Below are 25,938 nucleotides of genomic sequence, written 5' to 3'. Positions count from 1 at the left end.
GATAACTTCCTTCTTCTTGCTTTGAATTAGGAGTTCTCGAGGCTGACGTCTCTCTGTCGCTGCTTTCAGTGTTTTGTTGGTCACCATGGGGGCTTCCACGCGGTGACTGGGCGCGCAGCACAACCCGCGGTGCCCCGAACCAAGCAGTTCGTGATGCCCCGGAAAGCGAGCTTTCGCCGGAGAGCCGACCACCGAGTTCTCCATGATGGAAATCGCTGACGTCAACTTGGACTCCCTCCGCTCCAAAAGGCCGCTTGCGGAAACCGTTCCACCGGCTGAGCCTGAAGTCAACGAGCCATTTCGGCTGGAGCCGTTCACCGTTCACTGGAGGTCGGCTCTGGGACGGAAGGACGCTGCTCTGGACACGAAGCGCCCAGGGTTCTGGCTCGGCGCTAACGGCACCTTGTCGGTCACTCCAAATTTAGTTCGCAGGTTCATGGGCAGGCGGGGACCACCTGTAGTTTCCACGACTCTGGCAGCGGTGCCTAGTAGTGGAGTCGTTGGAATTAGCAACATCAACATCAACGCTATCAGGCCTGAAAGAAACACTTCATACCGGAGCGCCGATAACAGTAGTGCCGGCGTAGATGCAGGCGACAGGGTGACTAGCACTGCCGACAGTGTCAACACGAGTGCAGGCGGCGTAGACCTCAGCTCCTCGTCCGAAGGGGCTGCTGTGCCGTTCATCAAGTGGGAAGGGGCACCGGAAGTTCCCGATAACAAGTCGCAGACCTCGAAGGTCGGAATTTTCACAGGTGCCGTCGCACATCCAGCTGGTCTCGTCCGAGGAAAGTCAGACGTCATCCCTGACACCACCGAGCAAAGTTTGGAGATGGTGAGCGACATCCACGACCTCTTCAATCTGAGCGGCGACAATCAGAGCGGAGCTGCGCACAACAAGGAAAAGGAGGACTCGAGCTTGTTCGGCTCGCCATCGTCTAGTTCCACCAGCGAAACCACGCATGGGGTCGGCTCACAGCCAACTGTCAGCGCTAACAGGCTCCAGGACAAAGCGGCTGGAGACATCGAGCGTACATTCAGATCCAGCCCGGGCGCAGGCGCTGTCTCATCGCTGGAGGGATTGAGCCATTCCACGGAGCACGCAGTGTCCGCTGCAGCCGGTGAGGTTGGAAGACTTAATGAGAGTATGCCGGCGAATGGTACTCCATCAATATTTACAGAGCTTACGGGAGAGGAAATAGCGGCTGTCAAGAATAACAGCGAGAACCTCGAGCCACGTTTAAAGGGGACGCTTTCCAGTGAGCCCGCGGCACACACGTTCAATGTGAGTGAAGTACCGACGTCAGGCGTTTCGGCTGCTGCAGAGAGAACCTTTGTAAGGTTAAATGAAAGTAACGTTCTGGCACATTTTTCGAACAAACCGAGCATTTCTTACGAAAGCGGAGCACCGTTTACGACGTCTTCATTGTCAAGGGAATTTGGGGCAGGAAGCCTAAGTATGCCTGCTGGCGGATTCTCCCCACGAAGTGTAATATCCAATGCTGACATAAATTTGCCAGCTTTCTCAACAAGTGGAACCGTGAGAAAAGTATACAAGAACATTGCTGAAAGTGAAGCAACTCCAAGGTCCGGCAGGGCAACTTCTAGCAACATCAGTTCGGCAAACCTCGAGTCACAATCCAGTACAGTTACGAAAGGACGTGAACCTAAAGTACCGCCTGCGCCATCGACTGGTGAAAAAAATCGAGATCGCGCTATTCTTGATATAGGTAACTTTTCTTCTGGAGGTGAAAGTGCACTCAAACCATCTACCGAACGCCTTGGTGGTGCGGAATCCACTACTGCACGAATCAACAACGAAACTTCTGCATCGGCAGGGAATGGAGCTTCACTATTCGGCAAGGCCACTGAACGTACGGAGGATTATGTGCCATATCAGAATTACAGCCAGTTCCCTCCAGGCATGTTAAGTAACGCAACCGTCGGTGCCTTGAAGAACGACTCAAACGTAGCTCCGAACAAATATAGCTTGCTCTCGGTCTCCTCAACTTCAATCACGAATGCCGAAAGCCCCCTTTCGTCAACTCATGGAACGGAGTCAAACGTAAAGAATGACGGCGGTCTATTGGTCGTCGGAAAAGTGCCTGAAGGCGCCGATAAGGTGAATGTTTCGGCACTAACTGTCTTCCCAAAAGGAGCAGGAGAGACTTCGTCTCGCCCTACAAGTGCCGCAAACGACTCGTCCAGCGTAGCTAAAGCCATAAACGGTACGAAGCTTGAAGAGGGGACAGAAACGCCCAGTGACCAGAATAACGTGACGCACGACTACTTCACAGTTTGGCCGTTTGCCGCGACGGAAGGTGTAAATGAAGGTAAAGCCCGGTCCGAACAAAAAGCGACAGAAGAGCATAGCCTCAAACATGCTGCTCAAGGCAGTGTACCTGGTGGCAGTGGTAAACCAGAGGAATCGAATGGTACATCTTCTGGTATCAGTTCCGAAATTGCTGAGATATTCCCATCTGGAAGCACTCACACACCGCACGATTTATTAGACGCCAAATCATCGGCTGAAATAAGGCCAACGGGTGACACGCGTGAAGTTGGCCTGAGTAAAGGTTACAGTATGGGCAGTAGTGGCCAGGATGGTAATGAAACCCAAGAAGCCGCCGTGAGTTCTAAAGCAGACATTTCGTCGCGAAGGTCAACTCACTCCCCTGGAGAGACGGACGAAACTACGGTGGCCCAAATAAGCACTCTTCGCACTAGGCGCAAGATCCGTATGTCGAGGCGAGGTCGATATCGTCGCCGATCCACCGCGACAGCAACCACTGTAGATGCGACGACTACATCTCAAAGTACCGTGGAGACTACTGAGCATGCTCAGAACAGGTACCCATCGAGGAAGCGTTTGAAAAAGAAACGCCACACGAGGCCTACGTCTGCAGCAAAACTGTCCTCCGAGTTTGCGAGCGCTGACGCAAGCAAGGCCTACTTGAACTCGACACCATCGACTGAAAGGGCGTTTAACGCATCAGACGTGGCCGGTGAAGAAGCTGCACGTAACACGACAGAAAACGAGACTGGCGGTGCCACAGGCTCGTACAAGCAAAACATAAAGGCCGTTGCTGTCACCCATCGGCATGATCCTCACAAAAAACAAAATGTTTCCGTAAGGGCAAGTCAAGGAACAATGACACCCAGCAGAAGCGCCCGCAGCCAGGCGGGAACAGACGACGCTACAAACGACTTAGGACTGTTTTCCGATCAGACGAATGATACTGATGCTTTGGATGGCACTTATCAACACGCCGGAATGAACCTCTGGGAGATACCAAATAGCGCGTCCGGACTGCAGAAGGAGCACCCTAGCCATAAACGGAAAGCACGGCCTCGCGATAGCCGTAGACTGCCTCCTAAGGCAATGCCAAAGCACATCGCTTTAACCAGGCTGCCATATACGGTGCCCATCGAATGGACTGCCGAACGAAAGCGCTCAGTACGCACGTTGCCTTCCACTTCGACATTGAATCCTTCGAACACGTCTGCTCTATTGCCTAATCTGACAGAAGGCTCCTGGTCTGCTTCACCCGCGAAGAGGGAAAGGGACGAAAGTCCTGAGCCCGTAAACGAAACACAAGAAGCCCCGAACACTTCGGCGGCGTTCGCGCCAACTATCAAAACTTTTAACAATGGTCTGAGCGTCGTGGGGGTGAACATTACTGAAGTGTTCAGTGAGGATGCATCGGCCAGCTCTGAGCCCGCTATAAAGGACGCCCAACCAACATCACGCGAGTCATCAGGCGAACAAACAAATGACAGCGCCACTACAGTAGGCAAGTTTGCAAGCAACGACAGCAGCGAAATCTCTCAGAGCCCCGTACCCACTGAGCCTTCGACCACTCCTCCCACCCTGGTTCCATTCGACGATTCTGTTCCAGTTGTGCGTTGCGGGACTGCAGACTGTATGGAGGAAGGTAAGTACCGACTCAAAAGCGCTTGTGATAAAAGCGGTAAATGTGCAGAGCGGCTGCTTTCCTCAGCATGGTTCTGTTTTGACAGTCATGGAAAGCGTAGAGAATGAGCAAAATATAAAGCTTAGAGATGGCCATTGTTTGGAGCCTGCTTACGCGGTCACACCTGCTCACAAGTGGCCAGATTTACAGGAGCTGCAGCCCACTTTTATAGTGAAACAAAATATATAAACGTACGTGAACTTTCAGAACGTTACCGAATCCTTCGACGTAAATAAAATCAACCGCCAAATGAGCATTAGACTGTTTCTACCGCTGTCTAAAGTAACAACCAAGAAAGGAGGGGTGCAATAGAAAAGATGAGAGGATCACTGGACACAGATGTATCGCGGGTTAAATAAATGAAATGCGGCGAATCAGTATAAACGAGTACTTATGAGAGAATCCTCTGTCTGATTTTCAGGTGGTCGACTCCACGCGTTCACGGATCTCTCCCAAAAGCCCTGTACAAATTTCTACGAGTTCTCTTGCAGTGGATGGGTTCGTACTCATCCCTATCCCTCAAACAGAAGAAAGATTTCGGTGGATGATCTGATTGTACAGGTGACAGAGCAGAAGACGATGGAGTACATCTACGGTAAGACGGCGCATTTTCCTCAGGGACCAGCTCCCCTTACCTGCCACCTACCCTTTCCACAGAAAATGCCCTCGACCACGCTACGTACACGGACCCACTGCTTCACAACCTTGTGAAACTTTTTCAAGGCTGCAGCGATAAAAGTAAGCGCAGAAAAAGGCTATCCATACAACTGCATTGTAAAATGTATGCCTTTCTGTGGGTCTAACGGCGCTCCAGCAGGAAGCACGATGCCTTTTCGTGAACTCGGCTTTCGCGATGCCTTTTCCTGTGTGTTCGAGAAGACTACTTTTCATGTGCTTTTCATTTTCTAACTGCCTTGCCTCTAAATATGTAATTTTGCGGCTTTTATTTGCTTTTTTTTGATTTTGCCTCTTCCCTCTGCAGTGCCATGGCGCCTGAGAGTACGAGAAATAAATAAATAAATAAATTAATAAATAAATAAAAACTAAACTTATCAAAGCTAATCGCAAAAGGAAGACGTCGCTACGGGCTTGCGCTTGAAATCGAACCGTTTACTGCCAGCCTGCTTCATTCCTTTTCTCTCGCTGTCCTATCTGTATTCTTGAAGGTTTTCTTATGAAGAACCCAGCCTTAGCGTTGCAAACAGCGCTAGATGACGTTCGGCTAACCGACTGGCCTTACGACGAGGAACCGATGGACTTGGAAATACCCGAAGTTATGGCGTTTGCTGCCCGAAAGCTGGCGGTGCACCCTTTCTTTGCTCCGTCCCTGGAGACCGACTCAACCACCGGGTCCGGTTGGATATTTGTGGTACGTTTCGTCCGAGCACGGTTCAACGTGCACTACTGAGGCGCAGATTCTTGACCAGCATTGTGGGAATCACATAGAAATTAAAAGATGGAGCTCATGGCTTTCGGCACAGACGCCCCGGCTTCAACGAGCCTGAGCGCTCTGGAAGCGCTGATTGATACCACGAAATTGTCAAGCGACAGTTAAGGCATACCATGGTCAGGTATGGTTCTTCGCATTTACAGCTTGTCGTTAGGCTGCGCTGTGTCGAAAGCCATGCGCTCCGTCGTTCGCATTTTCAAAAATTCTGCCTGCACATTAGCTCTTTGCGAAAGTTTGCTTTGTGTTTATTTATTTGCTCCTAGCTTAAGGAACCAAGACCGGTGGTAGCAGAAGACGCCTACCTCGCCGGTGACGTTGCCTCCAAGTACCAAAAGCATGTAACCAAGTCTATGTCGCTCGTGAACAGCGACAAAAACATACAGGCGCTCTCCGAGCCTGTCCTCGACGTAGATCAAGAGGTGTACAAGGTATGTTACCTTTCTCGCGACTTCCCGCTGCTGACGTTTAAGGCACTGGCGTTGCGAACCTGCAGTTTGTGGAGAAGAACCGCCGCTTTACCGACTACACAAAGGAGCATCACCGCAAGGGCCTGCAACACCTCGACAAGCGGAGAGAGGTCTGTTCTGTTGCGCTCACGAGAAGACTATTTTTTTGTTTCTTGAGCTGAAACTAACATAAGGCATCTCGCAGTTCGACGTTGGATCGTTTCTCAGCACGTTGCTGGACGGGATAGCGGTCTTGGACTCGGAAGTTGAGTTTGTCATTCCCACCCAGTCGTTCTTGGAAGACGTGCAGAACATCACAATGGCATTCGAGAAGTAAGAGCCGCTTGTTACGGCACTTATGTTCTTTGTTACTTTAGACTTTATATACGTTTTTTCATGCGTCATTGGTGCTTATGTGGAACGCAAGAGTAGAGTAGGGCAGAGCTGCTCTTTGAATACAGGTTTCTACATTTTCACCTATTACCTGAATGAATGAAACCAATAACCTTCTTTCGCGGTACTGGTGTGGAGTCCGCTTCTTCTCAGTTGCTACACCGGCAACGCGACGTACGTCCAAGAGTAATGGGCTTTTTTCCTTATATTTTTCTTTAGGTTCAAGGAATATGACTGTTGAAATATTTCAGACTACTGAACGATTTCTCAGTTTCATCTTCTTGGAACAGTCGTAGCTCTGTCAGGTTTTTGTCCTTTTGTTCCACATTCTTCTACTGGCTAACACTGAACCAGAGTTAGCCCTCGGGGAGCTCTTAAAGGTGTGCGGCTCTGAGGCCGCGAATTTTGCTGTTATGAGACGAACATTTGTGAGGAAGCACGCTGGAACTACGTAGAAAGATAATAAAGGCCCCTTAGAATTGCCTGGGGACCAAACTTCAGTGTGGCACCCATGAGTTGTGGGCCCTTCGCAGGAACGTCCTGCTCAACTACATCGGCTTCCGGGTGGTGCTGTCGTTGGCACCACTGCTGCCCCATAACGACGGCCGAGACTTGGCGCACCTGCTCTTTGCGCGCGAGATACCGACGCGCACGCCAGCCAAGCGCTGGCGCTTCTGCCTCCGCCTAATGGAGAATGTCTACAAGCTGCCGCTGCTGAAGCTGCAGGTGGACTCGTTCGAGAAGAAGGACACCTTCCACACGGTGAGCCGTTGCGGTTGGTTCCCCATTACGCTTCGCTGAAGTGTTCTGTGACCTCTTCGACGGCGTTATTCCAGATCAACCGGACCATGGAGCTCTTGAAGAAGCACTTCTTCCGGACCGCGCGGAACTCGAGCCGACTGGGGCAGCGACCGAGAGAAATAGTCATTCTCAAGGTATGCGAGCACATGCTGTATTGGTCGTGAAATATGTGTCCTTGCGATGGGATTGCAGGAGGGCATTTCTTTGAATTGCATCTAATTATGGCTGACTCTTGTTGAGTTGAAGAACTTGAGTTGAAGAATGCAAATTAATCCTCGTGTTTCACGACTATTCACAAAAATATTCGGTGTATATAGATTTAGGCTGACTGGACTTCGACTGCAGCGAATATCTTTTTTCCCCCTTTTTATAGCTGCGGGGCCTCAGAGTCCAGTCGTCCAGCAGCCACCTGATCGGCGACCCGGAAGTCCGCGAGAGGCACTACCACGGGGTAAAGAATCATCCCCGCGATGCTTCGTGACCATACACGTTGCACTGACTGGTTTCGATTTATTCGTCTTAAATTGTGGCAGGTACCCGACGTCGATCCGTCGAATGTCCTCACTGACTACATTCAAACGCTAACGATCGTCCTCAAGAACTACTGGAGCTATTACGGTAACATGGGCCCACAGTTTCGGTTAGTTGGAAAAAGTACCTGCTCAGATAATCTCTTTTCATTTTCGCGGCGAGATTTTTTTTTGCCTGCTCATTATACACGAAAATTAAATTTGCAGGTGGCATGGCTCTGTCTTCGACACGGTAGCTACCTACAACCACTTCGAAAATACGCTGTGTAAGCTGTGCTCTGAAAGTTAAATACAAGCACGCAGTACTCATTCTTTTATTAACGTTTAGTTTCTTTTTTCAGACATCCCGCCGTCGTTGTTCATGGAAGACGTGAAGTACAACACCTTCCATTCGTAAGCCGCTCTCTTTTGTTGTCGTTCGGTCAGTGTGAAGCGTTGTAGCCCACTTCCGAAGTGTAGCAAACAGCCAACGCAAGCGGACAAACGCCCATGCGCCTGAGAACCACTTGTAGGGCTAGTTGGTTTGGCATACTTTAAGAACCAATGCAGAGTAAAAGAAACGGACAAGATGCGGACAGCCTAAAGACAAGGATGCTGGACTTTGAATCTTACTTTGAGATCACGTGGACCGCTTGTTACCTGGTGCCTTTCAGAACGCAAGGAAAACAGCACAGCAAATATGAAGGCATTTTTTAGTACCATCACGAGGACTTTTGAAGACGGAAGCGGCTGTTCTTGTATCCTGCTGTATGCAGCAAGTACACGAGACGTTCTTCGTTGTTGAGGTAGCGCTGTAAATTGCGCCACAAAAATTCTCGCGATACACCCTCACTCTTTGCCTCGCCTGTAAAGGGTGCATTCCCGCTAAACGGTCTTTGGTGCGGAGAAGTTGGTAGATTGATTGGGCGCAATGAGTGTACGTGAATGCAGCCTTGCTACAATCGCCGCCCTGGGCGTAATTTGAAGTTGACTGGATTTCGCGGCCAACATGACCGGCACTGTGTGTAGTGTGGCTGAAAGCGGAAGCCCGATGTCGTTGCGTTAGGAGCAGGATGACGGCTGTCTAAGAACTGGTGGTCGCGACTACTGCGCCCTGTTTTTGAATACGGCTGCTCGGACTTCCCAGAGGCAAGCAAACGCCAGTGAAATAAAAAAAGAGACCGGGGTAAATTTGGCTGTCTTATCTTTTGTGTTAGTTGCCAGACTAAGTTAAATTTCATTGTCAAAAATTTTGGCTTCACTTATTGTTTCACAAGTTCACAAGAGCATTTTTACTTAGCGCTGCTTAATGTTTTTTTTTATTTTCTTGCGATGTGCTGTCTTATGTTGTGCTTTACGTTGCAAAAATCTAGGCTTGTTTTTTTGAGGTTGAAAGCTGGTTACTGCGTGTTCGCATTCCTGCTAACCCCCCCCCCCCCCCCCCCCCCCCGCACATTCACACTTTATATTCGCCCTCAAAACTGGGTCATTTGTAAGGTTACCTTTTCTAAATAAATAGATAAAATTACCTCACAAGCAGTTGTGCGCCTCTTGTTGATGCGTTTCCTCTCCGCAGCATAAATCCACATTTTTTTTTTACGTGTTGAACACCGAGAACCTGAGAATAGAAAACATGAAGGAGATCAGACCGCAATATGCGCAGAAGCGACATTTTCGCTATTAGCTCGCAGACTGTCTGGCTGAAGGACGGCGCGCTCTTGAATTACCATTTTTGCAATCTCTGGGGCATCCTCATCGCTTTCTCTTCGGGCGGGCCAATTCCCGTGCAGGCCTCTCTATTTCCCCCGGAGCGGACGGCGCATTATGGAGGCCTTGTACGGGATGCTGGAAAGAGAAGGTAAGGCCCATATTCCTTCGTTCTTTCGGAGAGTCAAGTGAAGTGGCGCTGTCCTCTGGGCTAGAGTGTGCATCCCGGGCACAATATCACATACTGGAGTAGAACGATCTCGTGGTGCGACCACTACGAAGAGCTGAACGGCCATCTCACCGATACTACTTCGCACTCAAAACGGCGCTATTCTTTGCTATAATGTGATATTTAACTGGTTAAAAAACAAATAAAAGCGTCATGTTCTCGTCGCATGCAAAAATTAAACCTGGCCGAGGTTCAAGCTTCTGCCGAGGCCGAATTTCTCTTCAGCTTGGAAGATTCTCAGAAAGCTTTCCCCTGGAGCCCTATGGCTGCGCTCCGGCTTATTAGTGCGTTAGCATTAGAGGTTCTACTCTGCCGCTTAGCTGTTGTCTTTGCGGTCCCTCTGCGACCTTGAAGAACTGGGTGGCTGTGTGCCACCTGCATGGGTGGCAGGTGGGCCACCTAGGTCACATCATCACAACCTGGCCACTGGATTGTGAGCGACTGCCCACGGTGGCAGGTGGCAGTTAAATTAATGATTGGTCTCAAGAGGTTACTCGGGAAGAGCAACCTGGGTCGCACAAGCCCCACCGGTGGCTGCACCTGCCATCGCAGGGCAGTGGCGCGTCGCTTAACCGCTGCACCACTGCGCCAGGAGTGGTATGAGGACTCCCAGCGATCTATGAAGGTAAAGAAGAGAATGACCAATTCCGCATATATGGGCATTAACCCATTAACTGTATCGCGTCGTACCCTTAGGGGGAGCCTAAGTGTCCCAGTCAGTTTTAGTTCACTGGCACGAAAGCCCCACTCTACGATTTCACCGATATTTGCCAGACGCCTGTTTGACCTAGAAAACCGAGCCGCGACCAGAAACTGAAACCGTAACGAAAACCGAAGTGCCAGCGCACATAATTCGCATTTGGTCTAACCACGCTAAATGATCCGTCATTTTCCTAATGAGTAATTGCTCTCTTGGCTGCCATCTTGGCGACTTTTTCCCAAATATATCGCACTAAATTCCTCTTTCCATTCGAGGTTTCTTTTCAGACGGAAGCCGCATTAATTCCCTGCGTAACTGTGCCGCAGCGCTGAAAATAGTTTAGAAACCTTTGGCATACCGTGTACCCAGCACCTCGTTACCATTTCCTTCATCAATGCTGTAACCGGAGCAGCGGAGCCCGCCCACCGCCAGTGAGCGTTCGGCAGGTGTGCGCGCAGCTGCCTGGTACGTGGCGCCATCTGGCGCTCTGAAGATGATCTGTGCATGCGCACTGACGGCGTGTAGGCTCCCGGTACTCCGGTCATGGTAACATGATACACAGTATGCTAGAGGTGTCTGTTATCTATTTACATACCCGCATACAGTAGTGAACAAAAATATACAGCATTGCAAAAAATATTTTTTTTTGTGTGTGTGAATTCAGAATAACCCAGAAAGAACATACCTATTTGTTTTTTTGAGTACATTTTCATGCAATTATGCCATTTTCTTTCGCAGGAGTTGTTCGGGGCGCAACTGTTTGTTTGCCTTTAGTTCGCTTTTCATTTTCGTCCTTTCATAGTCGCTTCGCATTGTGTTCCATTTTCTTCTGTTCTAAATCATTATTTACTTACTGTCATTCTGAAGGGACATATTCTGCTGTTACGTATGTTACTGCATAGTTTTATAAACAATGGGTGGAATGCGAGGTACACGTAGCGCTGCCAAGACTTCAACTGGCAGTTATACCTGGCCACAACTCTGGGATGAAACATCACCAGCTTTTCATTCAGTTCAGAGTAGCGCAGTCCGCTGCTTCGCAATTTTGGAAAATGTATAAATCCGGCGGAAGTTTGGTTTTTCTTCTTCACCGGGAAACCCCAGATCGACCAAGCAAATTGCTGTCAATAAATTGCTCGAGCGAGCCGAAAAAAACTCTCGACTATCTGTTATCGACGTTTCTAAGATTCGACCCTGGTATCAAGTTCTATAGTGGCTGCATTGACTGAGATGTAAAGTTCAATGTGCTGAGCTAAACACACCCGCATATCATTGATGAAATTTGGGCTGCCAGGATGAGGCAGGCAACTAGCACCTGGCGTGGACAGGTGACCAATGGAAAACTGATTCGTTAGACAAATCTAAGTTATTGAGGTGTGGGAGTTGTGAAGTTTGTTATATACGTCGCCCCAAACGTACACGGTAGGAATATCATTATCAAATTACCTTAAACCGTAGTGGCGCAAACGTAATGTCACGGGGCTGACTCTCTGCTCGTCTCTTTCACTGAATTCAATGTACCATGACCTCAGAGTTTTATAAGGAAATTATTTAAAAGGCAATGCTTCTTTAGACGCAATAATTTTGGGTTTGAGTAAAGATTTCGACAGAACTATGACGCGAAGCACTGAACTACGCTTGTTAAAAATCGGCCGAGGAAGAGGAGGGTGGTCCTTAAGGCATGGCCAAGCTGGCCTGCTTATAATATTTCAGCTAAAAGTTTTTGGTCTAAGTTTTGTGCGTCCTGTGAGGGACAGAAAAACCACCAGAGCCTAGAAAAAGTTCAATCAGCTGCTGCAGGAGTGGGGAAACAGACTAGACGTTCGGTGACAGTTTTCTGGCTTCCATGTCTCGACGGTGTTAAGCACTGATCGATATAGAAGGCTTGCGTGTGGAGTACTGACAGTTGTAGGTTTTTGTGAAAAGACATTCTTGAAATATAGTTCAACAGTGCGGCGTATTTGGCCTGTTGGTTAATGTACATCTTGCAGATTTGGCACAACAAAAGCGAAGGTCAGTGAATAATAGACGACATGGGCGCAGTACTTCTTCGCATTCGCTGTCCTTCGTTTTTTTGCGCTAAATCTGCAAGATGTATACGTTAACCAACAAGCCAAATACGCCGCATTGTTGAATTACATTTCTAGCTCACCGGGCCTCTATTCAATTTACAGTGCCTGTGTCGTTTGTTGTTCACTGTTCTTTGTTTTTGTTGCACCAAATCTGCAAGATGCATTCTAGAAATCAGTACCTCATTTTTAAATAAAAACCCATAGAATTACCGGCATGTTACACACCACAGAAAGCAGTTCTTCAGTAGATCTGCTGTGGCAACATATTGTGACTTAGTAAGGTGATAAATATGGGCTGTCATTGTGTAAAAATGCCTGATATTGTTACGGTACACAGGCGTGGCTTCAAATGGATGACGTGCTTGTGCTACCTAGATGACGTTGTCGTTTTCTCCCCAACTTTCGAAAGCCAGCTACACTGTCTTTCTGCTATCCTTGCCGTCTTCCGCTGCGCCGGTCTCCAACTCAACTCTAAGAAATGTGGCTTCGGCAAGCGCCAAATTAAGGTCCTCGACAACTTGGTCGATTCTTCTGGTGTCAAGCCCGACCCTGACAAAGTTCGTGCCGTCCGCGAGTTCCCCACCTCCCGTTCCTCAAGCGATGTGCGCAGTTTCCTCAGGCTCTGTTCGTATTTCCGCCGGTTTATGCGGAACTTCGCCGACACGGCCCGTCTCCTTACCACCCTCCTGAAGAAAGATGCGCTTTTCTCCTGGCGCCTTGACGAAGCTCGCGCCTTCACCGCACTTGTTGCCGCCCTCACTGCTCCATCTGTGCTGGCCAATTTCAACCCCTCTGCGCCCACGGAACTTCGCACCGACGGTAGTGGCCGTGGTAGTGGGGCCATCCTTACGCAGCGGCAGCACGACCACAATCGTGTCATTGCTTACGCCAGCCGCCTGCTATCTCCCTCTGAAGGTAACTATTCCATCACTGAGCGGGAGTGCCTTGCACTTGTTTGAGCATTAACAAAATTCCGCCCCTATTTGTTTGGGCGGCATTTCTGCGTAGTTACGGGCCACCATGCCTTGTGTTGGCTCTCCTCTCTTAAAGACCCCACAGGACGACTGGGTCGCTGGGCTTTGCACTTGCAGGAATACGCATTTACTGTTGTCTACAAGTCCGGCCAGTTGCACCAAGATGCTGACTGTTTGTCCCGCCATCCTGTCGATCCTCCTTATTCCCACAACCATGATACCGACATTTTTTTTCTATCTCGGACTTTCTACACATCGGCGAAGAGCAGCGCCGTGATCCATCTATGCGCCCTATAATCGACCGCCTCCGAAGCGGCACTTCCGATCCTGCTCTGCGCCTGTTCGTGCTGCATCAAGATATTCTGTACCGTCGCAATATGCACCCTGATGGCGCCGACCTCTTGCTCGTCGTCCCGACGCATCTCCGCTCCTCATTCTTTGCTTAGTTTCATGACGCTCCTACTGCAGGGCACCTCGGCGTGTACCGCACGTACGACAGCGTGCGCCGGCGGTTCTTCTGGCCTGGCCTTTACCTCCGTGTTCGCGGTTACGTTGCTGCCTGCGATCAATGTCAGCGCCGGAAAACGCCCCGCTTCCACCTAGTGGCCCGCTTCAGTCCATCGACATTCTGACTGACCCATTTTTCCGTGTTGGTCTCGATCTGCTCGAGCCTTTTCCCTCATCAACTTCCGGGAAGAAGTGGATTGCCGTTGCTACCGATTACACTACCCGGTACGCTATCGCGCGCGCTATCCCGAACAGCTGTGCCTCCTATGTCGCCGACTTTCTTCTTCATGACGTCGTCCTGCTTCATGGCGCTCCTCGTCATCTGCTTACAGATCGAGGCCCCTGATTTCTTTCTAAAGTGGTCCACGACCTTCTCCGCTCCTGCTTCACCCGTCACAAGTTCACGACGGCCTACCATCCCCAAGCAAACGGCCTTACTGAGTGCCGTAACCGCACCCAGACGGCCATGCTGTCCATGTATGTCTCCGACCACCATCGTAACTGGGACATCAGTTTACCCTTCGTGACGTTCGCCTACAATTCCTCAAGCCACAATACCACCGGATACTCCCCCTTCTATACCTGCTCTTTGGCCGCGATCCGTTGCTACCCTTTGAGAGCTAATTATGACCCTTCTACTAGCAGTTATGCTTGTGGCGCCATTGCCCGTGCTGACGCCGCCCGCCAAATCGCTAGGGATCGTCTCCACGCTTTTCAGACTGCTCAAGAACATCGCTACGACCTTCATCATCGTGACGTCCACTACCCTCCCGGCTCCCTTGTTTTCCTCTGGCTCCCTGCACGCCGCGCGGGACTGTGTGAGAAGGTCCCCCCTCGTTACGTCGGTCCTTACCGCGTTTTGAGGCAACTGAGAGATGTTACCTCGAACTCACGCCGCTGCACCCACACTCTCCTTCCGTGGCCCCCTCCACACAGTTTGTGCACGTCGCCCGTCTTAAACCCTACGACTCGCACCCAACCCCCTAGGGCGCCTCGGGACTGTGCCTTCTCCAGCGTGGCGGAGAGGGGAGGTAGTGTTACGGTACACAGGCGCGAAGCGAAGAGGAAGTTGGTCTGTCGCTGGACAGTAGACGACGACAAGGACTCTGCAGCGGCTAGTGCTAGTGCTGGTTTATGGCGTTTCTTCTATGTAGGGCCCATCGTTCCTGCTGCTAAACTAACCCCGTAACAATATTGTTTTCCCACAAAATTCACGCGAAAGCATTAGCACGGGAAAAAAAGTTAAATTCGACAAAATTAAGAATATCTTTTTGTTCACTACTGTATCTACATTCGTCCGCAGGGAGTAGCTCTAGAAGGGTATACCGGGTGTTTCACTGAAGATGTTCTGCAATTAAAAAAAGGCATTTGAGTTCGAAGAGCGCATATTTTAGTATCGCATTGTGAACGGTGTAGTGCATCAGAATGCAGCTCAGACATGCTAACTGGTAGGCTGGTTAGCTAATATTGAGTTGCTAACTTTTTAACTATTACTATTAGTTTTTTATTTACTGACAGGCGGGTAACCCACACGAAAAAATATCCACACACGCTTTCAGAATTTCTAAAACGCAGTTACCCTCGGCGTTGTGGCTCAAGAAAGTTTGGCTGTTTCGATGAGTTACGTGCACTGAATGGGTTGGTTTGCCTGCAAGCACCTCGAAAGAGCATATATTTTGTCGCTATGTAGCGAAAATTTGTTAGGTCACAGCATCGAGGATAACTAGGTTTTCGAAATTAAAAAAAACTGATATAGATACTACGGTGGGCTACACGCCTATCAATAAATATGAACCAAATATTGGTAGTTACAAAGTTAATTACTCAGTATTAGTTAACCAGCCTACTAGCTAGGACGTCTTAGCTGTATTTTGGTGCGTACGCCACTCACAATGCTGTACTGGAAAAAGTGCTCTTCTAATTCCAGTACATCTTAGGGGAAACACCCGGTATTGAGATAAACTGAGGACAACAAATGCAGGCATCTGTTACAACGTAAATATCAGAAAAGCGCTGAGAATTTAGAGCAATAGTTGATAATGTAAATAATAGAAAGCATCAATGTCACGAAGGTGCTGCTTGAGTTCGATGGGAATAGTTGTCAGAGGCTGAAACCACGCACTCTGAAATACTTCTTAAGTTGTTATTGCTCGCTCAATTCATTTTTCTGCTTCCTTGCTCTGAGCATTCTACACGGCGATTAAGTTCAAGCCTGACATTATTTGGTAGCTGTCATCCGGTGTTAAATCGAGGCACAGATGCTGCGAATGGGTAAGCGCGGTGCGGAGTGTTTTCCCTTTTATTGACTCAACCGTTTTTCTGCGGGCGGGAGCACACACACACAAAAAATTACAACAAAATATGTCGTTGCGCACCTACACCCCCTTCACAGTAAGCTCTTTCTTATTTACACTCTTAAAGGTCGTTCAATGATTCGTGTCTGAATTCTTGCAAACGAGCGGCTTGTTTGCTCAGTTTTGAGTAAAAGAGCAACGATGAATAGGACGGATGAAGTTCTCCGTTAAAAAGCAAGCAACACGTGCTTCAAAACGTTTGTTTATGTGTGTGCGTGTGTGTGCTTACCGTACTTAGTTTTTCTGAGCTGCAGCGGCGATGTGAACGTGCGAGTCAGCTCAAGCATTCATACTGTTTATCCTCTGTCATCATCATCCAGCAATCTAACTTTGTTCCTGAAGTGAAAAGTTTTAACAAGGAAAGAGAAGAGGGGAGTGCGCGTCGCTGAGCTAGTTTGGCGCTCTTCGAACCACTCGCCGCCGTCGTTTCCTTTTCATGCGCCCACTTCAAAGCGGAATCTTGCCGGCGTTTCTCTGCTAGGCGCCAGCAGACGCCGCTTCGAGGAGTTCCTTGATGAGTTGCTTGCTCCCTGCGAAGCACCGCTGCTTTCGCGGTGGGCTCGAAAGAAACAACACCGGCACCCTCCTTCTTCTTCTCCTCCCCTTTACAGGCTCCTTCTTCGGTCTGCATAACGAGGTGGTCAAGAGTTCCAACTGGGACTACGCCACCACCGACGGCTACCTGTCGCTGCGTGGGTGCCTAAAGGAGCAGTTCCGGAGGGCTGCCATGCCACACCTGGTGCCCGGTCTGATGAGCGTACGTGCGATTTGTACATAGCAGGCCTTTATTCCTCAGCTCTGTACGTGCGCACAGTTAGGTGCCTGCCCACGGTTGCGCTTAAAGCCTTGCAGCTCCCGTGTCCTGCATGCACTTGTGCGCGCGGTCCGGCGTCTCCATTTTATCACTGCAACCAGCGCTTACGCCAGCGTAACTGGATAGGCCACTTGTAGTGGCCGTACGTCGCTAATCAAGCGGCGATAAACTGCTTGGAACTAGATGGCGTTTATGAGGAGAGGTTATTTCGAGGCTGCGCGACTGTATCCCGTCTGGCCCATTTTCTGTCTCTCGCCTCTCGCGGATTAACGCGGCCAGTCCTGCTTTCATAGTTTCGCCAACCGGTGCCAAAGCACTGAGCTCCCTTTATTTTTTAGCGCGAGATTCTCGGGGACACATATATGCCAGCTCGAGTGCGCACCGCGGATTACCCGCGCCGATGGCGAAAACTGGGCCTCGGCAGCTGGTTCCGAAGCGAAGTTTTCTGCGAGACAGTTAACCTACGCCTAAACGGGGCCAATGGGTGTTAGGATGTTTTTCCACGCTTCTACCACGCAGTGCGGCGATATGGCATTTGGCTCTGAAGCAAGGCCCACGTTCGAGATTCCTGTCTGTGGTGCAGTGTATGTCGGAACGCAACTATACTTGTTCCTTCTTTTTAATGTGAAAGTGTTGAACTTCCAAAGACATGGCAACACCTGTAATGCCTTTCTCCCGCATGCGAAAGTAGAACGCGTTAACCATTACGCAGTGATTTGTCAGAGCAGCTACGCTCTAATAATTTATTGCCATGAAGATGCATATTACTAGACCGTTTACAGCGCGCAGTTATTCCGTTTGAGACCAGATGGCGCCACAGACGCGCTCGGAACACGGCGCCATTACGGACCTCGTAAGTCGCCGGAATGTACGCCTCGATGCAGTAATGGAAATATCGCGGGTGGCTGCCGAAGTGTTTTTTCTGCGAAGATGGGGAAAGGCAGAGGAAATACGTGCTTTATTGTGGATTGCAAGAATTGCGACAGAGAGTTAAAGGTGCAGGATGCGATCGTATGCGAGCCTCACGGAACCGAACTGCACAAGGAAGTACTGCCCCTGTTCGCGCCCGTTTGCCATGCATCATTTCCGAACGGGCGAACGCGACAAACACGTCCGCCAGTGCTAGATGGCCAATATAGAAAGAAAGGTTACGATCTTGGAAAATCTGCGAGGGTAAGTGCGCAACATTGCTTCATGATCAAAGTGTTCCGCCACCGAAACCGTCACTTCGTGCTTTCAGTTGCTGTGCAGTTGCGCCTACGTGTGTAGTGAGGCCCCATTGCTCGTAAGTTAAGGTGTTCGGCAATTGTAGTAACAGCAGCGCCGGAGGCCAGATCAGGTACGGAAAAGAAGGACGACTTATGCTCCTACATGCCGCTACTGTAGATCGTGCGCTGCACAGCCGTACGAACGGACAACGCTTACCGTCCGTGTATTGTGTGCCGTCTTGGTGCTACTCTTGAACTTCGCTCCAAGTAGAGCGCTTTTCGTGGACCAGATTCGGAATACAGCATTTGCGTTACGGCTGCTGGGCTGGATGATTGCCACTTCCTCGCGGTCCATGCGAGACAGCCACTAAAAGTTACCCCGCAGGCCAGCGCTCAGAGAGAAGCTGATTACTTACCACCAACGAGACGTCGAGCATTTTCATGTCCGCATATCGAGAGTGGAGCGTACCGCAATTTCATATGTGAGACTGACATAATTATGAACTTCGTGTAGTGTGAATGCGTTGCTGTGCGCGTTATAACAATTATATCGCGGAATCCTTCGAAACGATTGCGTGCCAGATTGTGAAGGCTGCTTGATGAATGGTACTGCTATACATGATAGTTAACATTTGTGTGTCTATTTATTTTTGTCACCTTTGTGTGCTTAACAAAAAATAGAAAATATTTTCGGTTTCCTAAGCACCGTTAACAGGTTGCAAACAAATGCGTACGATGTGCATGCGAGCGTTTTAGAGCGGTGTCTGCGTGCATGTACAGAATACTACAACGACCTGCGGTGCCGCAGAAGCATTAAACCTTGCCGTTTAAGATAATAACAATAAAAAAAAAACATTCAGCAAAGCCTTCTGCGGACGCAAAGACAAGTATCAGGAAATCCATCCATTGGCTGGCTATGAAACCGGACACCGTTTTCAAGGCCACAAGAGATCAAATTAGAGTTCTCACGTGTCCTTCGAATCTTTGGACAAACCATACTGTCTCCTTCCCACTATTTTACAACCGTATCAGCCGAAACACAGCCTGTTGGAGCCGAACCATCAGACGCGGCAGCCGTCGCGACGAGGCGCGCTCGGAGCAGTCAGGAGGCGTGCAATGGCGGCGTGCTCACGTGACCAAAGATGGCAGCCCCCATGATACGGCGCTGTAAAGCGTCTCATGAGCGACGATTTTTTTTTGACACATGCGCGGCTGTCGCTTAATGCCCCTGCACTGGACATGCGTGTGCCTTGCACGACTGGGTCTTCTGCGCGGGGCTTTCATGGGGTACATCGGGCGTGCTCTCGGAGGGAAACATTTGAAGGTATTTATCGACAACACAGGACCAAGTTTTTAATGCCTGCATAACGCGTTTAAATGGCTTTTCAGCAGACAGCAAGGAAAGAGGAGAAAAGACGAGACACGTGAACGGCCTGGACGCGCGCAAATCTATTCATCACTGTACCTTGTTTCAACACGCTTGCCGCTGTAAAGCAGTTGACTACGAACTAAAATATCAATTCGCCGGGGATTCCATTTAAAAGTCAATGCGCTAAAGACGTGTACCAAAGTTCGCCTTTAAAAGTATGCCGAAATCAAAAAGTGCATTAGAGCACGGTTTTACACTCAGCCTTTCGGTAGGTAGAGCGCAGTTTTGAAAAGAAAACATTGCCGATCATTTAGATCGCTTGATTCGAACTGCCTGAGGCGAAAGTTACTTCTCGCATTCAAACGATACGCTAATTTTTACATTGGTCTTTTTGCTCAGTAAAATGATTTAATGCATGCACTGTTTGCATGCACTTATTTCTCGGCTTTTATGTGCACACTTCAAGCTTGCCGAGGAACACGAAAGCTGCACCCTTTGCGACGTGTTCGGAAGCGCTGTCTTTAATTACGAACACAACGTGAGCTTAGGGGCGAGTTTGCTTGAACGAAAATTAAGCGCTGTAACTTTCAGGCGAGGCGCCGAATTGCTGAAAAGAGAGCGACTATATCATGTTGCTTAGTAACAAACTCAGCATATTCGCCGCGATTTCAAAGTTGCTTATTGACAAAGCGATTCCAAAGTTCCTAATTTTTGGACACAACGCTTTCCTTTCATTATCATGGCGGAGCATTCGTTATAGCAGCCGAAACGACGTATCAAGACACGTGTTAGAGAAACAGGTGAAATGAAAGGCTCGAGGCATGAAAAAAAAACTGTTGCGTACTGTTCAGCTCGAACCACATATTTCTTTCTCCTAAGGTAGCAGGAACCCGCTGTCTCACAGCAAACAATGTCTAAAATTTAACTCACTGTTAGCCTAGTGCTGCCTTTCGGCAAGTTTTCTCAGTCGCGATTGCATGTGTTCTGCATATGAAGGCACAGCTGTTTTGTACGCCGCATGCTTGTACGGCGCTTTTGGTATCCTTCCGTCGTCTAGTGAATTGTTACCAAAGAGAGTTGTTCTATAGTGACCCAAAGCTTCAGCTTTAGTTTAAATACGATAGTTTGTAACGTCGTTCTAAACTTCTCGTTTTCCAGCTGGGAGCAAATCGAGCGTACAGTTTCTATTGCACCGAGTCAGTCAGCAAGCACATCACGACAAATTAGTCGTCGGGCCAATCAAACGTTTTTTGGGCCATAGTTGTTTGGAACTCTACATTTCTAAGCTCACAAAATTACTAGAGCTTATTTCTGTGCAAACCCTAGCTTTCGCAAGTCTAAGTAACCCCGTTATTCTTGCAGGCGGTGCACCCCTCTCGGCCACTGCGTCAAGACGTCAGAGATAGCGCCATTGTCAACATTGTTTTTGAGGTGCGTTCAGGCTGCATCACATCGCACACACTAGACGCCGCGCCTATTTGGGAAGGCCGGGCTTCACACCTCGCTGCAGAGCTGGGGTGCAACTGAGCGTGGTGCACGGTGTCTCGGCTTTGCCATAATTTCAGGCGCGAGTGCTATCGAACGGTCAGGGCACACGCCAAATGCAGGCTCTCGGTATCATACTGCATGTTTAGTTGAACATTCTTGAGCCAGCCTTTTTAATGCGATGCCATTCGAAGCCTCACCGGGGGGACGGGAGGGGGGGAAGCGGCGTCGCATAATTCTTAGGTGAAAGCTTGTGTACGGGAAGAGCATGGGTGGAGCATTGAGCGGGTAGAGCTACCGGAGCCTAAAAACCCCACGAATCAAAAGGCAACAACACCTTGGGATGCTATCGCATTAGCAACACATACTGTAATCTGGTGTCCCTGCGAATTTTTTCTCTTTTGAGCTAACAGCGTCTGCCACGACCGTTAGTCAGCAGCTAGGAAGCTTGGGAGATTCCACTTTAACAGTGTATTCGCTAGAATGCAGCGTGAGCGAGTGATGTTACTCATCAGCCCTGATACCATCCGTAGTAGCAGAGTGGGGGTTTGGCGACAGTGGCAGAAGAATGCAATAAGAAATTAAAAATAACAAGTGTAACTTAGAGAAATTGAGAACCTCAATCATCGCGTTTTTTAAATTATTAGCAGCGCCCCCTGTTAACTTACAGCCGCTGCGGTGGCTCAATGATTATGGTGCTCGGCCGCTGACCCGAAAGACGTGGGTTCGATCTCGATCGCTGCGATCGCATTTAGATGGATGTGAGATGTTAGAGTCCCGTGTACTGTGCGATGTCAGCGCACGTTAAGGAACCTCAGGTGGCCGAAATTATCGAGAGCCCTCTACTATGGCGTCCCTCAGAGGCTTTTAGGCCAAACTGTTACGTAATACGACCCGTGGTGAGCCGCTGACTATGGTGTTACACGTCCGACAGGCGTCAGTATTGCTCTTGATGAGCCATATGTTTACCACATATCCCCTTGCCAGGCTAGTGAGTTAGCACTTCCGTGCAGTAAAAAACTGCACCACTCTCATGGGGGGTTAAAATTTCCACAGGCCTTCAAAGAAACCATGCTGGACTTCGGTTACAAGCCGGGAGTGTTCGTGCTCCCTGGTTTTGCGGAAACTTCGATGGATCAACTGTTTTTCCTTCTCTATGGGACGGTAAGCTGTTGCGAGACCGGTCCTCGCGTATTATTTTTGGATAAAAAAGTCTGACACAGAATCAGTGAGTATTCTCAAGCGCTGGTGAGAGTGGCCCTTGCGTTTTCGATTTGTATGCGCTACCGCCTTCTGACGCTTTAAATAAGACGGAAAAAGAACAGTTGTCTAATGGCGCGATGCCTACCGTGTTGCAGCCTACCATCTTTTTCCTACCGTGTTGCAGCAAACCATGCGTTTTAGCGATTCATGGCGCCTACTTACAGTTTGACACTTTAAGCGCTGGGTCCCATTTTTGTGCCGTAGCTTCACCTTCATTCACGCCTAACGTTTTCACAAGATTGCAGGGTTGCTATTTTTCGCTCAGGCTAGCTACCGGTCTTTCCGCTGTGTGCTATCGCAGTTCCAACCGCTGTATTACTGCAGTGTCGGGCCTCCGGAGAATTGTTCTGTGTTATGAAGCTGAGCGCTGCCATGTTGAAGTAAAGTCATGGTTTCTACGTCTACTCCTATTTCACTGTTGCTACCCGGGGACAATAAGAGCTTCGCTTTTTTCGCGAAAGTTTTGTCCCGGGGGCATTCTTCCGACGTCAGTGGCCTTCTCTCATTTCAGAGTCAGTGCGAGCTTTCCTCCCAGGAAGCTGCGCTCTCCGACGAAGTCATTAATGCGGCTCACCCTCGACGTTATCGGTAAGTGTTGGTAGCGAAGAAAGGTGAATGTAACCTGAGATGCATATCTGTACCTGCTACCGTTTCTCAGCGGCGGAACTTTCGGTATTAACGCTACTGTCGCAACGCCACGTGGTTTAGCCGCAACAGTGGGCTGCGTTGTTTAGAAATTACTCTGCAACGTCAGTGAGCCTGTCAGGGGTGAGCCATATAGCTGCAGGCTTATGCAGATGCGTGATGCTGTAGAGCTGGGTTCGTTTCATCGCATTGCTTCTGCGCTTAGAACTATCCAGCTTGGCACACTCTTGGGGAAGCCCAACCAGAAGGACGAGCGTTCAGAATTTAGGCGGGGACATGGTGGTAGCGTTGAATCTTTCCCTCCGTCCCTATATGCGATCGCCCCTGCGTAAAAAGCATAGTTTCTTCATCACTAAAACTCTTCATCGAAGAGCCCTGCACATATCTGCTCCCTGCCGCCGAGAAAAAATGGCCACGCCCCCTAAGAATAGGACGATGGTGCTACGAAAAAGAACTGCTACCGTCCGTCTTAAAGCTGCTCGTGTTTGTTACCAGATGGATAGACAAAGAGTACGGTGGGACTTTTATAGAGAACTAAATATAAAGCCTTCCAGCCTGCGCCACTTAAGCATAACGCTCGGATGGACAGGCAGAGTGAGTGGGCATAAGTTGGATCCCAGAGGAACGACAACGCGTGCCCAATTCGTTGCGGACGTGAAGCCAGCTTATCGCTTTCGCCGTACCTTCTCGAGTGAGATCACATTAGACATACCAAAAAGAACCCAAACGATCCGTTTTTTTTTCTTTCTTAAGGAGGCACTTCTCAAGCCCGTTACTTTGCCCACTGCCTTTAGGCCGAGCCGTCGCCCTTCAGTGCGCGCTCAGAAGCCGCTATCGTGTCTAACCGAATAACCTAGTGCCATAACGTAGGAGGAACTTCTGTACCTCGCACCGTTATACTGCATTTCCTATTCTTGCTGTTCACGCGCACCGCCCTGTTGGGAAGGGCTCGAAGCGCGCCGTCCAAGTACCGCAAATAAACACGCTCACCGTCATCTCTAGCGCCACAGTATGTCCCGCGAAGAATTCTACATAAATGTACAGCGGCCGTGAATCGCTTTAAATAGTTTACCCCGCAAAGGCGCCCCTTCAATATAATACGCTCGATCGTCTTGTGTAACGAACTCGCGCCACGCTTGAACAAACGACGAACCTCCGTCCTGCGAAGAGAAGCGGGAAACGAAATACGTCTCGTGTTTCATAATACGCTATATGGCTGAAGGCATTTATGCTCGAAGGAGACTATTTGCATTCGGCGCCTTGAGACCCGAGTTCATAGGACGCCATTTGACCTCCTTGAAATGCTGATGACTGAACTCTGTCATCGTATCTTTCCGCACACATTTCACGCAGTAATATGGCGTTTCTACGTAGAAATGCATAGATACGAGGCAACCCTTGTGGTCGTAATATCCTTTTCGGTGTTTTAGTTGAGTGTCCTGCCTCATGACGTAACTGAGGCAGGACTCTAGAAAATATATGCATCGCTGCCGAAATCGTTTTTTCTTACATGGTTTACTCAAAAAAGCGTACAGGCGCTAAAAGACGAAGACAAGCACACTCAAGACAGGACAGGCGCCAACTTCCAACTAAGTTTATTCATAGGAAAAAACCGGTTAATAACCACACCAGCAGGCAACGATAGAAGCAAAACAAAAACACGCAGTGACAGAGCATAAGAACACGTGCATTTGAACTGTGCGCCACGACGTTGGACTTTTGAGACGCAGTCAGGTGACGACGTCATTAACGGTACAAAACATCGACTGCGGCTCCCTTTATGTCCGCGATGACCACGATTCATTAAGACGCCAGTTTAGCGAGGTGCCCGTCTAGACGAGAGCGACAAAATGAGGCATTTGTATTTCCATTTGTAAAGGCAAAGCGAAATTTGTACAGCGCGCAGCCCTCCTCTTTGCGAAGCTCTATGTGTGGTTTCTATAATACAGTGCCATCTTAAATACAAGCAGACAGCTCCGATTTGAAGTGCCACCCTGTGGCTCTGTTTTCAGATGCATTCTGTGCTGCAGTTGAGAGTTTTGGTCGGTAATATGTCTTAGCAACGCGTTAAGTACGCAGCCCACCTTGTGCGGACGATTTATTCTGCATGCTTCTCTACGTATGATGATGTGGAAGCTAAGATTACTTTGCTTGTAACGAGCAAAGCCGCCCAGTACTCAGAGTGTTCGCGGAGGTTGGTTTCTTAATGAGCTCCACCTACCAAAAGGTAGTCGAGCAGTCGACACACGAATATGACTATAGTGAATTCTTAGCGTGTCCATCAGTTTGCAGTTTCATGTAAACATTGCTGCTCTTGTAAAAGCTCGAGTTGTCATTTAAAGAGAGTGCAGTTAACATTTCCATGCTGGCCGCGAGCATTTGAAGGTCTCTTATTCGTAGGTTTTCGAGATGCGCCTGGCTGGCGCTGGCTTGTCTCTTTTTCGCAGGCTCAACAATGCTCTGCAGAACAACGGGGCCTTTTCTCGTGCCTTCATGTGTGGCAATGGCACGGATATGAACCCAAAGAACAAGTGCAAAGTGTGGTGAATGCCCTGGTACTTCGTGACGCGCCCTCCTTTCTTCACAAGACCCTGAACTGTCAGCGACGGACGCCACCATTGCAGCTTGCATGTCAAAGCACGGCTCCGTTTTTTCAGCATGTTTTTTTCTCCTTCCATGAACTTCTCAGTTTTTCTTTTTTTTTGCTCTAGTCAAATATGTCGCAATCACCATGCAGATAAAAGGAGGAGGAAGTGAAATGCTTTGTTTACTTCACTTTGCCAGGACACGCTACGCAACACAGAGACACGGCCATGGATTTTTAACTCCTCACTTAAAGCGGCTGTGATGGGGGCTCTAATAAAGTTGCGGCATGCCTGGGATATTGAAGCACGCCGCTTTACGAATAGTGTACAGCAAGGATTTTTTAAATGCGCTTTGTAGGATCTGAGTTATCTGTAGTTAAAATTTGAATTTCAGCGTCTTCGCACCTTTCCCTCTCCTCTCGTCACTTTTTGCACGCTGGAAGGTAGGCGCTC

At 49.2% G+C, this 25,938-nt stretch overlaps 1 protein-coding gene across 1 annotated transcript; it reads left to right on the top strand.

Moving 5' to 3' along the window:
- Positions 1-75: 75 nt before the first annotated feature.
- Positions 76-25,728, top strand: LOC144123072 (uncharacterized; the record flags this gene model as incomplete). Its single annotated transcript, XM_077656005.1, is given in 20 exon segments — positions 76-156; positions 158-3,935; positions 4,396-4,569; positions 4,632-4,712; positions 5,141-5,343; positions 5,688-5,852; positions 5,918-6,001; positions 6,076-6,203; positions 6,797-7,025; positions 7,100-7,198; positions 7,438-7,515; positions 7,598-7,704; positions 7,802-7,860; positions 7,936-7,987; positions 9,364-9,431; positions 16,728-16,873; positions 20,870-20,938; positions 22,049-22,156; positions 22,767-22,843; positions 25,348-25,728. Coding segments are annotated over 20 exon segments (5,886 nt in total), but the record flags the coding sequence as incomplete, so codon positions are not given.
- Positions 25,729-25,938: the final 210 nt, after the last annotated feature.

Source organism: Amblyomma americanum, chromosome 1, assembly GCF_052857255.1.
Source record: "Amblyomma americanum isolate KBUSLIRL-KWMA chromosome 1, ASM5285725v1, whole genome shotgun sequence".
NCBI lineage: Eukaryota > Metazoa > Arthropoda > Arachnida > Ixodida > Ixodidae > Amblyomma > Amblyomma americanum.
This window is presented reverse-complemented; position numbering and strand designations above follow the sequence as displayed.